The 14,638-nt window shown below is 45.5% G+C and overlaps 1 protein-coding gene across 1 annotated transcript in view; it reads left to right on the plus strand.

The window, feature by feature from the left end:
- The window catches only part of LOC307227896 (protein diaphanous homolog 3-like), a gene marked incomplete at its 5' end in the record, with an annotated part of 362,969 nt that overhangs the window by 262,527 nt on the left and 85,804 nt on the right, over positions 1-14,638 (plus strand). Inside the window, one exon of the mRNA XM_079997337.1 lies at positions 4,274-4,409. Within this exon, the coding sequence (XP_079853463.1) occupies positions 4,274-4,409 (136 nt within the window). The remainder of the gene's footprint in view (positions 1-4,273; positions 4,410-14,638) is intronic.

A 14,638-nucleotide genomic window follows, 5' to 3' on the forward strand; every position in this document is an offset into this window, starting at 1 on the left:
TAGCCCTCACCAGAAACGGGAATTTCAACTCTGTGCACCATCTCATCTTAATCCAGTCACGGTCCTTTAATTAGCGTCCCTAAATAACGGGTCGAGTTTTTCATTCGGACCTCGGGAGGGAGATCCTTTTGACTATCTCTCCGAAGACACACCCTTCTTATTATCCTCCCACTGTGATATCACAACAGAAACTACAGCAACAGCAACAGCAACGGAAATAGCAGCAGCAGTCTAAAACAACAACAGCAGCAGCAACATCAACTCCAGCAGCAGCAACAAAAAAACGGTTAAGTTGAGGTATAAGGTTGTTACAACAGAAGACGTTGATGATGTGATGAAGTCCGTTGAGGTTGGTGATGCAGATTATGAACAAGTAGCAATGAATAAGATTCTCAATTTTTCCTGCAAATGCAGCCAGGGGCGAAAAGAAAATGAAAAGAGGCCCCAAACAGGTAACTGATATTATAGACACACTGTATATTTTGTTGGGTTGTCCACACTTTCAAACTCCTAAATAATTCCACTTTTATAAAACATGTATATTTTTACTGTTAAATAAAAGCTTTTTTTTAAAAACAAAGATGTTGTGTGTCGATGACGCTGTTCAACATTCCCTCAAAACACAAGAACAATGCAGAGATTGCTCCATTCAGTAGTTTGTCAATTCCCCATTCAGTAGGGTGTCAAGTGGCCATGTGGCAAGTAGCTATGTGGCTTTGTTGCTCCTCCAGCCTATTTGCATTCTGGGAGCTGGCTGAATGGGTCCAGGTGTTGGGGAAACTTTGAGGGTGATTATCTCAGAAACACAGTTTGCCGCACCCTCGTCATTAACAAGCCATAGCTTTAAAGATATTTGCTTGATTCGCACAAGTGACACCTGTTTTGAAGCTCTGATTCTTCACTTTCAAATGATGTGGAAAAAGTCCAATCGTACCAAATGTACCTAAAATTGACAGTGGGTCACATATGTGGTGCATTAAAACTGAACACTACTTCTCAATGTTTAGTTTTGCCTCTGGGGACAGAAAGCAGATCTGTCCCAGACGACCTGAGAGGTCTGGATGGTTCATAACGTAGCAGAAGATCAGAAATGTAATTTGGCCCTAAACCATGCTTCATAAACCAACAGTCGTATTTCAAAATCAATTATTTGACGGACAGGAAGCCAGTGTAAAGATATGAGAACTGGAGTGATATGATCCACTTTCTTGGTCTCAGTGAGCACTCGAGCAGCAGCGTTCTGAATCAATTGCAGCTGTCTGATCGATCTTTTCGCGGGACCTGTAAAGGCACCGTTACAGTACTCGAGTCTGCTGAAGATAAATGCATAGACAAGCTTTTCCAAATTCTGTTGAGACATAAGTCCTTTAATCCTCGATATATTCTTCAGGTGAAGTAGGCCTACTGTGTAATTGTTTTCGTCTTGCTGTTGAAATTTAGGTCTGAGTCCATGACAACACCAAGGTTTCTGGCTTGGTGGGTGCTTTTTAACATTACCAATTTCTGAGCTCTGACTTTTAGTCGTTGTTCCTTGGCTCCAAAAACAATCACTTCAGTTTTGTCTTTGTTTAGTTGGAGAACATTTTGGAGCATCCAATCATTGATTTGTTCAACGCACTTGCTCAGTGATTGTATTGGACCATAGTCCCCTGGTGATATGCTTATGTAAATTTGTTTGTCGTCTGCACAATTATGGCAACATATTTTGTTGTTTTTCATTATCTGAGCCATTGGGAGCATGTAGATATTAAACAGAGGAGTCCCCACAATGGAGCCTTTGGAATTCCACGCGTCATTTTTGTCCGCTCAGATGTGTAATTACCTTCGGTATAGACACAAAGTAGTCACTGTCCTTTAAATAGGATTCACTCCAGGTACTGTGCCAGAATGTCCCACCTAGTGTTCCAGTTGGTCGAGTAATATGTTGTGGTTAACCATGTCAAATGCAGCACTGAAATCCAGTAATACTAAGACTGAGATTCTGCTACTGTCTGTGTTTGGATGGATGTCATTGGAGATCTTGGTTAGGTTCCCCTCAAAGAGCCGTAATTCCCATCCCTACAGCAGACATGCGCAGTAGAGTCAGCTCCTTACTTTCTCCACATACATGTGTATGTCAGGTAGCTACGTCACATCCGGCTGTGATTCCGTTGCAGAGAACGGCAAAAACTTTAATTATTTTAACTTTCATTATTTATTAGATCATTTTAACTTTATTGCTTTTCTAATCGCTTTTATATTTATATTTAATTGCATTTGATTTATGTTATTTTTGTTGGTCCATGTGAGTACCAAAATTCTTCTCATTGAGTATTTATTTATATAGCAGACTAAATAGGCTTTTGAAACAGGTATTTTTCATGAAAAGATTCTTTGACTGAAGAAAGAAGTCATGTGTCATGTTAAAGGTCGTTTCATAAATGTGTTCGATTAAATATGTGCTCATTCAAAGATAGTGTGATCAAGTGCTGAAAGACTTTAAAAAACTTAAGTTACTTTTTATAATGAAGATTTTTTTGTTATCCTGGCACAAAATGAGGAATAAATAACAAAAACTAAATAAACAAACATGAAAACATAACCCAGAATTTCACAACCGGCGCATCCCATATATATATATATATATATATATATATATATATATATATATATATATATATATATATATAGACAGTATATATAGATACGTCAGCGGTACACTTTGGAATTGCACAGTCTACGCACGTCTGATTGTGCTTGCGTCTTGCGGAGGCCTGCATGCAGTGAAGCAGCAATCAACAGGTTGCCGCACAGCAGCACCTGTTTTTTTGTATTTTTGGTTTTTTTTTGAACCCCAGCGCTGTGACTGACTGCACCCATCTCACACTGGCAGTAGCCGGCGGGTGATGCGGGTGATGCCAGAGCTCTCTATCTCTAACCCTGACACACACAAACACTTTCTTTCTTTGGAATAACATTTTTTGAATAGCAATAGCATTTGTGTTAATATCCAATTTCTTTAATCTCTATCTCAATTTAAAAAAAAAAGAAAGCCACAAATTTGGAATCATGGGGGATTAATTGTGAGTCTTTGTTTGGTTTTATTTTGTCTTTTCTGTGTGTGTGTGTTCTGTGTGTGTGTGTATGTGTGTCAGGAGCATCTGAGTTAAATGGCGTCCGATAACTATGTCGACAGGACTTGACGGTTGCCTCTGCCATGGCATGACCTCACTCTACTGTAACTGATAGCGCTTAGAGGCAGGGATGCACCGATGGCACTTTTTCCACTTCCAATCCAAAACTTCCTCTCAAATTTTGACAACCCCCTCCCCACCAATGCCGCACACCAGTCTGACACTGGGGATTTTTTTTACTTGTTGTTCCTGAAATAACTGTCAAGCAAAATGGGTTGGGAATACATAAACCGTAATGACTCCCCTCCTGGTAGGACATAGCTTGTGGGCCTAATGTGGTGCTTTATGGGGACTATAGACCTTTAGACAGAAAGGAAAATATAAAGTCCAAAACATTGTTGTCGGTCAGGTTTTAAATGAATTTAAAAGCCCAGATATAGAGATTGTGCCTGCTGCACTTGACTTTGCACCATTCTAAAGACAATGGCGTGTCAATGTTTACATCTACAACATATACGACATCTACGTCTGTCTCTAGAGTTTCTTTGCATCCTTAAAAGGCCTTACAAGTCTTACATTTGACTCTCTGAGGTCCTAATTTCAACATCAACAGTTGGTTTAATTTATCCCGACATTTAGTTTTGTCAAAATGAGTCAAGTTCTTCTGCATGAGATTTAACATTTCCGATGTTCACATGAACACCCTAAGCCTCACGCTCAACCTTATGCTTGTCGAGGGAAATCCAAGACAATCCTGTCTGAAGTTCTTTGGAAAGAAAGTGTGAATCGCTTCCCTTGAAGAAAAGAAACAAGGAAATCAGTTCTTATAACAGTTCATAGTCACATAGTTCATAACCACCCCTGTTTCTACCTGATCCTTACCTCCAAATATGTAGTACTTACCTGCAATCCATTCTAGAATAAGAGGGAGATGATTTGTCCAAACATCAGTCTTAAATATCAACCAAATTTGTCTTTAAAAGGGCTTTAAATGGATGGGATGGACCGTTGCGATACCTGCAGATGCTCCAGGCTCATTTACAATGGAGCTGTGGCCGCCGTTGCCATCATACTTGAAGTAGCGTTCCTGTCACCAATACCTGACGTTGCGTCAGTGCATCATGCATGGCCACTTACACACCCCTCTGTCTGCCACACAGCAAGCGCTAAAGGAGAATGTGAGGAGGAGAGAGGCAGAGGAGAAGCAGAGGAGGGCGAGAGCGGCCAAGGAGAAGGCAGAGCGGGAGAAGCTGGAGAGGCAGCAGAAGAAGAAGAGGTTGCTGGAGGTCAACGCAGGTACATTACAGCTCACTCCCACCCGTCATCCGTCTGTCTGTCACATTGTGTCACCCTGTGCCATCATTTAGCCACTAAATCAATCCCACTCCCGCTTTGATCACGGAGAGCGCTGGGAAGACAATGGCTCGCATTTATCATGCCACGTCTGGGTCGATAGAATCGTTAAGTGAAGGTACGCCCATTTCCATTCACCAAAAGCAACATTCATCTTTTTGAAACAATATATTCAGGAAGGATACGTGCCCCAGCCGATGGAACAAGCGGCTGAGTAATTTCTACCCTTAATCAGGATTAGCAGCGGGATGATATGGAAGTGCGGTTGCAGCTATATTATGTTATATTCTGTCAAGATTGTTTCTGCCAAAGGATTAGGGCTTGTGACCTGTGTCATGAGTGACTTCTACTGCAACATTTGTCTTTCGCTAACTCCATGAATTAAGGGTTTTTATTTGCATCATAATGATTGCCACAGTATTTTACTGTGGCAATCATTATGATCCACATACATGAGACTAAGTGGTATTTTGTTCAGCAAGTCAGTAAAGGCTGTTGAATCAAAAGTGGCAATCTGGCAATACAGAATTACCTTGTCACACATGCTCAATTTACATCAATAATGACATTGTCTGTGTGCGTGTTTGTCACAAAGACATCTGCTTCCATGGCCTGTTCAAATACTGACCATGTCTGTGGCTCTCAGTGATAAGGTAACCAGACTGCTACGTCTATTTACCAAGCAGGTTTGGGCATCACCATGATGAAGATAAGCCCCTTCATGTGCCAGAGCGCAGTGAGCCAAGGGCTCTTTCTTTCTTTTTCTGGGGCCCTGCAGATGCCAGGAACTCTCTATCAACAGTACAGCCTCCGGGCCCAATTCCAATGCCCATAGCTCAGTTTGGCAATGCGGCCCCGGCTTTGGCAACCAGGACCCTCTGCTAACATCTCGCGAAGCTGCCTGTGCCAGCCTCTGTATTGCGGTCCTGTAACACCCTGGGGTGTAAGCGCAAGAAGCCGCATGTTAGATCCAGACTAAAGCACTGCTGTGGGCAGCACCCCCCACCAACTCCTTTCCCCTGATTTCCCCTGTGCACTGGTCTAGTTTACAATCCCCAGTATTTCATCTCCTATCAAAGACCTCCCCTTAATGCCACACCCTTTTGGGCGTTGCTTGGTGTGTCGTCGCCTCCGTCCTGGAAAACTGTTACAGACCACTTGACTGGCCCCCAGATCGTGTGCCTAGATGTCAGGCATTAAACGGGGGCTGGTCCGTTAGCCATCGATGGAAGGGTGAATGTGCCCTCACGCTGGTTATCTCAAATGGCTGGGGCCAAGGTAGGTGCCAACCACCAGCATAGGCCGTCACCAGTCGACATACTCTCTAACGTGTGTGTGTGTGTGTGTGTGTGTGTGTGTGTGTGTGTGTGTGTGTGTGTGTGTGTGTGTGTGTGTGTGTGTGTGTGTGTGTGTCTGTGTGTGTCTCAAATATATTTCAATAGGATCCCAATCGACCTGGTCATCGTTCAATCAAACATGTTTGATATCATTGGGGCTAGTCTTTACATAATCATTACGCATAGTCTTTACGCATGTTTTTTATTTAATCTGGGACATTTGATGGCTCATATAGGATGACAGCTTATATTTCTTTCTTTTTGTGTGTGTGTGTGTGTGTGTGTGTGTGTGTGTGTGTGTGTGTGTGTGTGTGTGTGTGTGTGTGTGTGTGTGTGTGTGTGTGTGTGTGTTGGGTTTTCTTCTTCCCAAACTTTTTGTCTGTCTCAGTAACAAGTAGTTCAGAAAAATTAGAATAAACCTCAGCCAAATGTTGTCATAGAGGCTTATACAAATGTGCCTCGAGCTTGAAATTTGTTTAGATATGCTCAAATTAAGATAAAGCTGAAGGGAGCCTCTGACAACCCCGAGAAGTGATTTTCCTGGCAGTACAGAACACACACACACACTATTTAACACACATATACTGTGTATATATATATATATATATATTTACAGTGACAGAGATCTGTACATTTCAGAGAATCTCTCTCCCCATCTCTATTTATTTATGCCACTCACTGTCTATCAGAGGTACACACACACACGTCCTATTTATTAGCTAAAGGGCTTTTTCTTTTTTGTAGGGGAGGATTGTCCTCAATGGAGATTGTCTCTGTAATCATCTGATTATCCATCAATTTCCTAAAAAGCCTCAGGGAGAATGCATATCCACATTATGCTGAAGGACACAGCAATAAGAGGCAGAGGGAGAGGGGGGGGGTGGCGGGGGGGTGCAGGAGGACACAAAAATGAAAGGGAATTTAGTTCCCTTTCCTAGTTTGGGCATGTCTGCATTTAGTTTAATTTTAGCCAAAGCTTAGCCTACTTATGCATACCTTCATTTTGAGCTTCTCCCAGGCGGTCCTGTGAGTTTGCTTGATATAATCTCTCCGAGCCAAAGTTCTATTCCAAACTGAAGTTCCCAAACAACTAAGAACGCCTGAGGTGCCCGGGTGTTTTCTCGCCCCGTCTAGCTGGTTGACTTTGGCTTACTGGACTGCCCCTGATATCCCGGCTCTCGTTTTGTCAAACGGCACCACAGTCAGAGGGAAACCCGAAGGAATTCGCTCTCCTGGAGAATGGACAGGACGGATGTTCTCTTCCAAGAACACAAGCCCATTCTTCTCAAGCGCTTGGTGTTGATAAATGGCCCCAGTTTTACACAAGCTTCTCGGCTTCCAGCTTTTAGCTGCCTCTGAAATGGCTTCCTGCCTCCACTGGAACACGCAGTCTGCTTTTCCCTTGCTGCTCTGTGCCTTCTGCTTGTGCGAACCAGACAGAGTCAGCATATATGCATTTGCATAGAGCCCTGCAGAGATTTAAATTCAGATTGAATAGGTGTTTTTATTTATTTTTTTCCTCCCCCTCCTCCTCCTAGCTGTGCCTGCCTTGTGTATGACAAATCTGTTGCATTTACTCCCGGGGTAGGCCAGGAGCAGGAATGTTTGTGGAGCGACAAATTACACATCAGAGCTTTATTTAACATTCCCTACATGGCTACAAGCGATGAACTATTAAGACGTCAAATAGGGGGAAACAGCAAGGGACGCACCCCTGCATGCAAAGATGCTGGTAGCGCCATGGAGCAGCCTCAGACAAAGAAGGAAAATGATTTCCTTTATTGGCAGATTGTGTATGCCTTGTGTGCTTGTATGAGGTCTGTTTTTGCTAAATAGAATAGAATTATATTTTTCTTCTTTTAACATGCTAAACATTAATATTTTCGAGAGCTTCTGCCTCAATTCCTGCAGCTGGACGAAGATGGATAATGTCACCTTCGTATTCTTCACCGTAGTCACCAGAGTCCCACAGGGCTGTATATTGTCCTCTCCTCGTGTTCCTTCTGGTGATTTTTTTCTTGCGAAAGGTTGTGAGACAACGCCCTCGACCTGGCAGTAAGAAACGAGAAGCAGACTGCAGGATCTGACGACCAACTGAGAAGGACAGGCTGGAGAAGTTGGCCCAAGAATCATGACCATAGGGATCAGGATGGTCAGGCAACAACCTGAGACCAGCCTTTGAGATTGGGCATAAATAGTCCAGGGTAGTCGTGCTGTAGAATTATAGCTGTCATCAGTGTGTGTGTGTGTGTGTGTGTGTGTGTGTGTGTGTGTGTGTGTGTGTGTGTGTGTGTGTGTGTGTGTGTGTGTGTGTGTGTGTGTGTGTGTGTGTGTGTGTGTGTGTGTTTCTCAAATATATTTCAATAGGATCCCAATAGACCTGGTCATCGTTCAATCAAACATGTTTGATATCATCGGGGCTAGTCTTTACATAATCATTTGGTGTGCATGTCGTAACAGGAATTTAATCGGGCTGGCCCCTGAAAGTCGACAAGTTGAATCATCAGTTGGAAACCAGTCAGTCGACTGAGATTCTTCAAGTCGAGCAGTCGTTTATTTTTTTTTTTTTTTTTTTTTTTTTTTTTTAGTCAGTCACTGTGCATTGCGTTGACAAGATAAAACAGATGGGAGCTCACAAAATGCACAGGGATAACATTTCAATTGGGAATTAAAAATAATTGGAATCATAAATATATTTTTATATGTGTGAATCATCGAGGCATGACTCTGTGCGCCCTGATGGTGGAGAGCAACATGGAGAGCTGTGCCCTCTTCCTCCAACAACTCAAAACTGTGGGGACAGGGCACGGAGGAATGGGTCACGACTCATTGACTCGTTAGATTATTTTCTATGCATAACTCATGGAGAGGGGATGATCAGGGAGGGTCACGGAGAAAGTGTCCCCATTACGCACCGTTGCATTCCATGCTGTTCCATACTCACTTGTTTCATTCCATAAGCAGATGTGAGATAAAAACACGCTGTTCTGGCGCGCCGATCGTGGGAGCCCCCATCACTCGTGCGGACATTGTCTGTAGCCTCAGAGAGGGGGACAGGTGCGCAAAATGCGCAAGAGCGGAAGAGGAAGGAGAAGACCGTAAATTTACAGAAACATAAGATGCACTTGCACAAAGAAGAACTCCCTTCTCCATCCACGGCTTACTTATTCTGGTGTCTTCTGCGTTTCTTTTGTTATTTTCTCATGCAAATCATTGCACCAAAAACCACCTGGAGAGCTGTATGGCAAATGGTCCGCCCCCCAGTATTAATACTGGGTCACGCCTGTCAAACGTCCTCTGACATATTATTCAGCTTTTGAGCGAGCTTGTCAGTGAGGCCATCGGTAAGAACTCTCGTTCTTTGTTCGTTCATGCAGGTTCGTGCCCTGCAAACACTGGTGGACACCAGGTGAATTGCAGCGCATAGCTTTTCAAAATTGTTCTCTAAACCAGAGAGAAACTGCGCATGTCCGTCTCCATACACTCACACAAGGGGAGAGGCATGCTCTGGTTGCTGGTAGCGATGACACCCGGGCAGATTTGACCACAAATTGAGCCTCCGGCTACATTATCTGAGGCTCACACCCTTGTTTATGTGTTTGGTGATATGCCAAGGGAGGGGGGTATAAAAAGTGTGTGTATTTTGTGAACAGTAACTGCACGGCTTTCACTGGCACTGGAATTGGTAGAGCGGAATGGCTTTTTTGTGTCAAAATTGGAGGTCGAGCCGACAGTCCAGCAGAACGAGTCCTCCCTCCATAGTGGCTCATGTTTTCCGCAGTTTCCTGCCCCTCACTGTCGAAGCTTGCGGCTGCTGCGGACTGCGGAAAGGATTTCTGTTAAACCCCCTCAGCCCGTCAGCGGTGGGGAGGCTGGGACGTCTCCTGGGCCGGAGCCGGTCAGCTCTGGGCCCGCGACGTCCTTGGGGGCCATCTGGATCCCAACTGCTCCTGTGATAAGCCGGGGGTGCGGGGACCGGGTCCATTGCGGTATGAAGCTCTTTAATGCCACAGACTCCTTCTGCTGCTACTCAAACTTGTGGGTCATGGAGTCTGCAATGGGCCCAAAAAGGCCCAACACCTTGACCAGATCATCCAGGAGACTGGTCTTCTCCTTCTCATATATCTGAGACAGGTTTAGCCACAGGTGGCCTTGCGTCACCAACAAAAACCCCCTCACACGACCTGCGTCCATCACTGCACCATTGGCCATTGTGAGATAGAAGTCAGCGGCTTTGCGCAGTTCCACGTAAATCTCGGGGGTGGCATTCCCCTCCAGGTCCCTTAGGAGCCTGGCCTGGTAGGCCTGCAGCAGGCAGATGTTAATAAGCAGTGCTGCAGCCTGCCTAACGGCCTTGTAGGACTTCTCTTCCAGATTAGCAGGTAGCCTACATTCCTTGGATGGCAATTGAGGCTTTTCTGCAGTTAGAGAGGGGCACAGGTGGGCAGCTACTGATTCTTCCAGGTGCGGCATTGCCAGGTCTCCAAACTCGTGTTCGTAGTCCAGGGTCGACCGCTGGCTGAACAACTGGATGGGGGAGCGCATATTCTGGGGAGTGCCCCACGACGACCTTACCTCCTTTGTGACTTCCTCTTGCACTGGGAGGGGATGGGGTGGGCATTCCGATCCTCAGCCCCTGTAAAATACACCCTGGACAGCATGGAGGGGAGCCACGGGTTCGGGGTCTGCACACGGGATCCCCAGTTTTGCCACAGCTCACTCCAGGAGGCGCAACAGCTCCTGTTGGAAAGCCCCCTTGGATGGTGTGTGAGTGGCACGTTGTGCCTCCTCACCTTGCTCTTCTCCTTCTGCTTTCACCTCCTCTGCCACCTCTACCTCAGCGCCACACTGGGCTGCATGGAAGTCCCGAACTCCTGGTGCACGGCCATTTCCCCCTGATCCCCCAGGCACGGATGTTGAGGAAGAACAAGAGAGGCAGGGGAGCACGGCCTAGAAACAAGGCCCAAGGATGGGAAAGCCAATTCCTCCTCTTCGCCCTCCACCAAGACGCCTTTCGTAGGCCGACGACTGGGGAGAGGATCGAAGAAGTCGGCCCAATGGCGGATGACCTCCAGCGGCAGACTTGACCAGTCGAGGTAAAAAAACTTGTCCAACATCACTGCCTCCGCGTATGCATGGCAGAGATAGCAGACCCACAACGAGTGAGAATCCCTGCGGGTCATGTGAATGCCGCAGCCCACACATGTCTTCAATTTCGCAGCCGACATGAAATTTCTTAATTTTCTTAATTTCCTTAAAGAGGGCTTGTTTCCAACAGCGGAGCGCTGAATTAGCAAAGAGGACGTATGACAGACAGTGACCGAAGTGTATATATACTGGGAGGGCGGGCATATGATGGGTGTCCGAGTGGCCCAATCACAGCCTGTCAGGGCCAAGTTGAGACTTGGTTGGTTTAAAGGGGCTTTCAGCTTTATTCAGTGGAGCTGGCTGGTGACAGCTTTAGACATAGTACTAACTGAAGTTCGAAATGAAGTAAAACTGTGTCCGTCTTTGTACTCTTCAAAGACGGCAGTTGTGCGCAGAAGAGACTGATCATCTGCAAATGTCAATCATAACATGTGCACTGCTCAGTCTTTTCATTGTTGTTCGCGATTGGAACAGATCATGTAATGTGGCCCTATAGCTTTAGCAGCAAGAGAGCAGAGATGTTGAGGTGGGATAGGTGCAACAGTATACCAAAGAATATGGTTAACAACTGCTACAAGCACCTGTCTTTACGACACCGTAGTCGCGTCTATTGAACCTTGCAGCAAAAAATAGCTTAGAAAATGGTGTCTTACATCAGCAGCACCTTGGAAAAAGACTTTGCCTTCCGTGATCACAAATGAAAACGTATTGCAGATTGTCATATTGCGATGACTATAATCCATTGTAACCAAGTGAAACCTGAAGACCATATTGCGATGGATTTCACAAGATGGAAAGAGGATGGGAACTGTGCATCAGATCTAACACACTGTCATTAAAATGCTGTATCATTTGCATGGTACCACCAGAGGTACTAAAGCTAAAATGGTATGGTATACCAACCACGGCAGTAAGGGATGTGTTACAAGACCCTGCCTTCAGTGATTTCACGTATCATTTCACTTCCCAGTTGCTACCTGATGGTGAAATAGTCAGTAAAGTGGAATTGGAGATAAGACAGTGAGAAGAGAGTTTATTAGCCTAAATTCATCCTCTGAGTGCCTCTGATCGACTGTCCTCAATTAACCTTTTACCATTTTGTTTGTCTTTGCCCGCTGAATCTCAAAACCTGTTGACCCCCTCCTCTTGTCCTGCTCTGGTCCCACTTTGCCACAGTGTGTCAGTTACTGGTCAGTGTCCACACAACAAGTGTTCATCCAGCACTAATCACAGAAGGCTTCAGACATGGCTTTCGTAAAGGGTGGATGTAAAACACAGAAGACAAGCCGGTCGAGGGGAGGATGGAAAAAACTGCTCTGAACCAAGCCGTTAAATAGGCTGGGATTGAGGTTTCACCGCAGACTGGAGGATAACAGCAGGCTATTCCCCGAGGTAGAGCTCCTGCTCCCTTTTGATTCCAGTCGTTATGTTGCTTAAGTTTTTTTTTCAACCTTGTTTGAAAGACAACCCTTACACTTTTGTTTTCCTCCGTGTTTGTCTGACCTGTTCTATTCTCTCCTTTTGTGTTTTCTCCTCTTCTGTGAATTCCCCTTCTCCCAAAGGGGGGTGGGGGGGGGGGTCAAACATGACAGGCGCTCCACAGTACTCACTATTCCCCTCAATTACCTCAGTGTCTTTCTTCCAGGACTCAATCTTGGTGGACTTGGAGTTAACCATGTAGCAGGAATGAGGAGGATATGAAATGAAAATGCACACTTTGTGTTGTGAAAGTAAAAAAAAAAAAAAAAAAAAGTGTGTGTGTGTGTGTGTGTGTGTGTGTGTGTGTGTGTGTGTGTGTGTGTGTGTGTGTGTGTGTGTGTGTGTGTGTGTGTGTGTGTGTGTGTGTGTGTGTGTGTGTGTGTGTGTGTGTGTGTGTATATATATAATATATTCCGCGTGCATGCTATACACCTGTTTTGAAAAGCTCTATTCCTGGCTGCAGACGGGTGGAGAGAGGCAGATACACTGCACATTAAAGGACCGTCTTAAAAGATCTTATCGTCGTTTTAATACGAGCAACCGTTTTCCTTCCTCTGCCGCTTGCCTCCTCTAAGACTACTACAACGCCACCTTCTGTAAGCAGAAACACCCGCTCCCCTTTTCAGAGCTATTCATTTTAATACTATTCCCGCTGCACCCATGTTGTCTCCCTCCGTTGCTTCCTGTGTAAACCGCCATGTCTGTGATCGCTCTCGGTTGGTGTGTGTGCGTGTGGGTGGGTAGGTGCGTTTGTGTATAAATATGTGTCACGGTTCTGTGTGCTGAAAGCACCTCTTATCTAAGTTCTATAAAACAGTTTTCTGTCTCTGCCTGTCTGAGGTGCCGCTGATTGATGTGTAAAATTGGACTGTTTGTGCTCCCATATAAACCCCAGTCTGGAGATCTGAGTCAGCGACCCCCTCATGAGGCTGGGAGAGTGTTTTATGTTCTCCTGTGTCGGAGTCAAACGGAGAGCTACATACTGCAGGTTGTGACAGATTGATCTGCTTCTTTCTTTGGGGGGGGGCATTTCTGCTTGTTTTCCATGCATGCATTTGTGTGTGTAAGTGGGTGTTTGTATTTTCGCGTCCAGTGAGGGTGGACGTCGATATTTGGACGTCGAGGAGCATAGGTTTTCCCTGTTCCGTGTAATGATGAGGAACTACACTGGCATCAGGCAGAGATGGGAAACGACTCCTGGAAGAGTGAGAGAAAGAGGGAAAAAAAAGAAATCCCTCACATCCACGAATAGGGCAGGCAGGCAGAAAAGCAGGCTCACTGCGATGGTGTTGTTGCTAAGTGCCGTTCGGAGTGATGAAGCTGGATATCTGACCGTGCGGTGATGTGCCAGTGCCATGTACCGCCATGCAGGCAAGTTACCGGTGTCCTAAATGTGATTTTAGTACATGTGGGAAGCCAGTGCGGAGCCCAGAAGAGGACGTTCAACGTGGGCAAAAGTTGGACCAACCGCATTGCGTCTCTGTCATACCGCCAGGATGACAGGTAGCGTTCATAGAAGGAGAGTCCACATCTCCCACAGAGCACGAGGAGATCTAGACCGGATAAGAACGACCATACGGTTCACAAGCCACTACGCCGTAGCCTGGCTTCAGCTGTGGTGGGTAATAGGCCTCACAGTAGCGCATATTCAGATTGACACAGATTGAGTAAAAGCTCGGAGGCGTCTGACAGGGGCAGTGAGACCCGATAACGGGAGATTTATCCCCAGCGGAGGACAAAGGGTGACTGCAAGAGGAACAGCCAAGCCCAGCTATCATTAATATTAATATCGAGCAAACACTGTCAATCTCAGGTAAACTTTCCTCTCCACGGATGCAAAACACACTACTGAGAGGGGCCTGAAACACGCCGCTCTCCCACACGCACACACACACACACACACACACACACACACACACACACACACATTATTCAAATCGAGCACATTTGAATTCACCGCTCAGGCAAGTGTTGCCTTGCTCTCAAGAAAATTTCAATATCATCAAAGTGTCACATATAACTGCCATCTGCGGTAACTATGGTTGAAATATTGAAATGTTGACGCATCGAGGTGCGAGACTGAGGGGCATCTGTGAGGATTTCCACGCACCGTTTGTTGACATGCTTGCCTTTTCAATGAATGAAATGCAATTAATTTTATTTAAGCTTTTAGGTTGGGGGGAAAAAACAGAATAGTGTCTTGGATGC

This window comes from Zeus faber (assembly GCF_960531495.2).
Source record: "Zeus faber genome assembly, chromosome: 3".
In the NCBI taxonomy this organism is placed as follows: domain Eukaryota; kingdom Metazoa; phylum Chordata; class Actinopteri; order Zeiformes; family Zeidae; genus Zeus; species Zeus faber.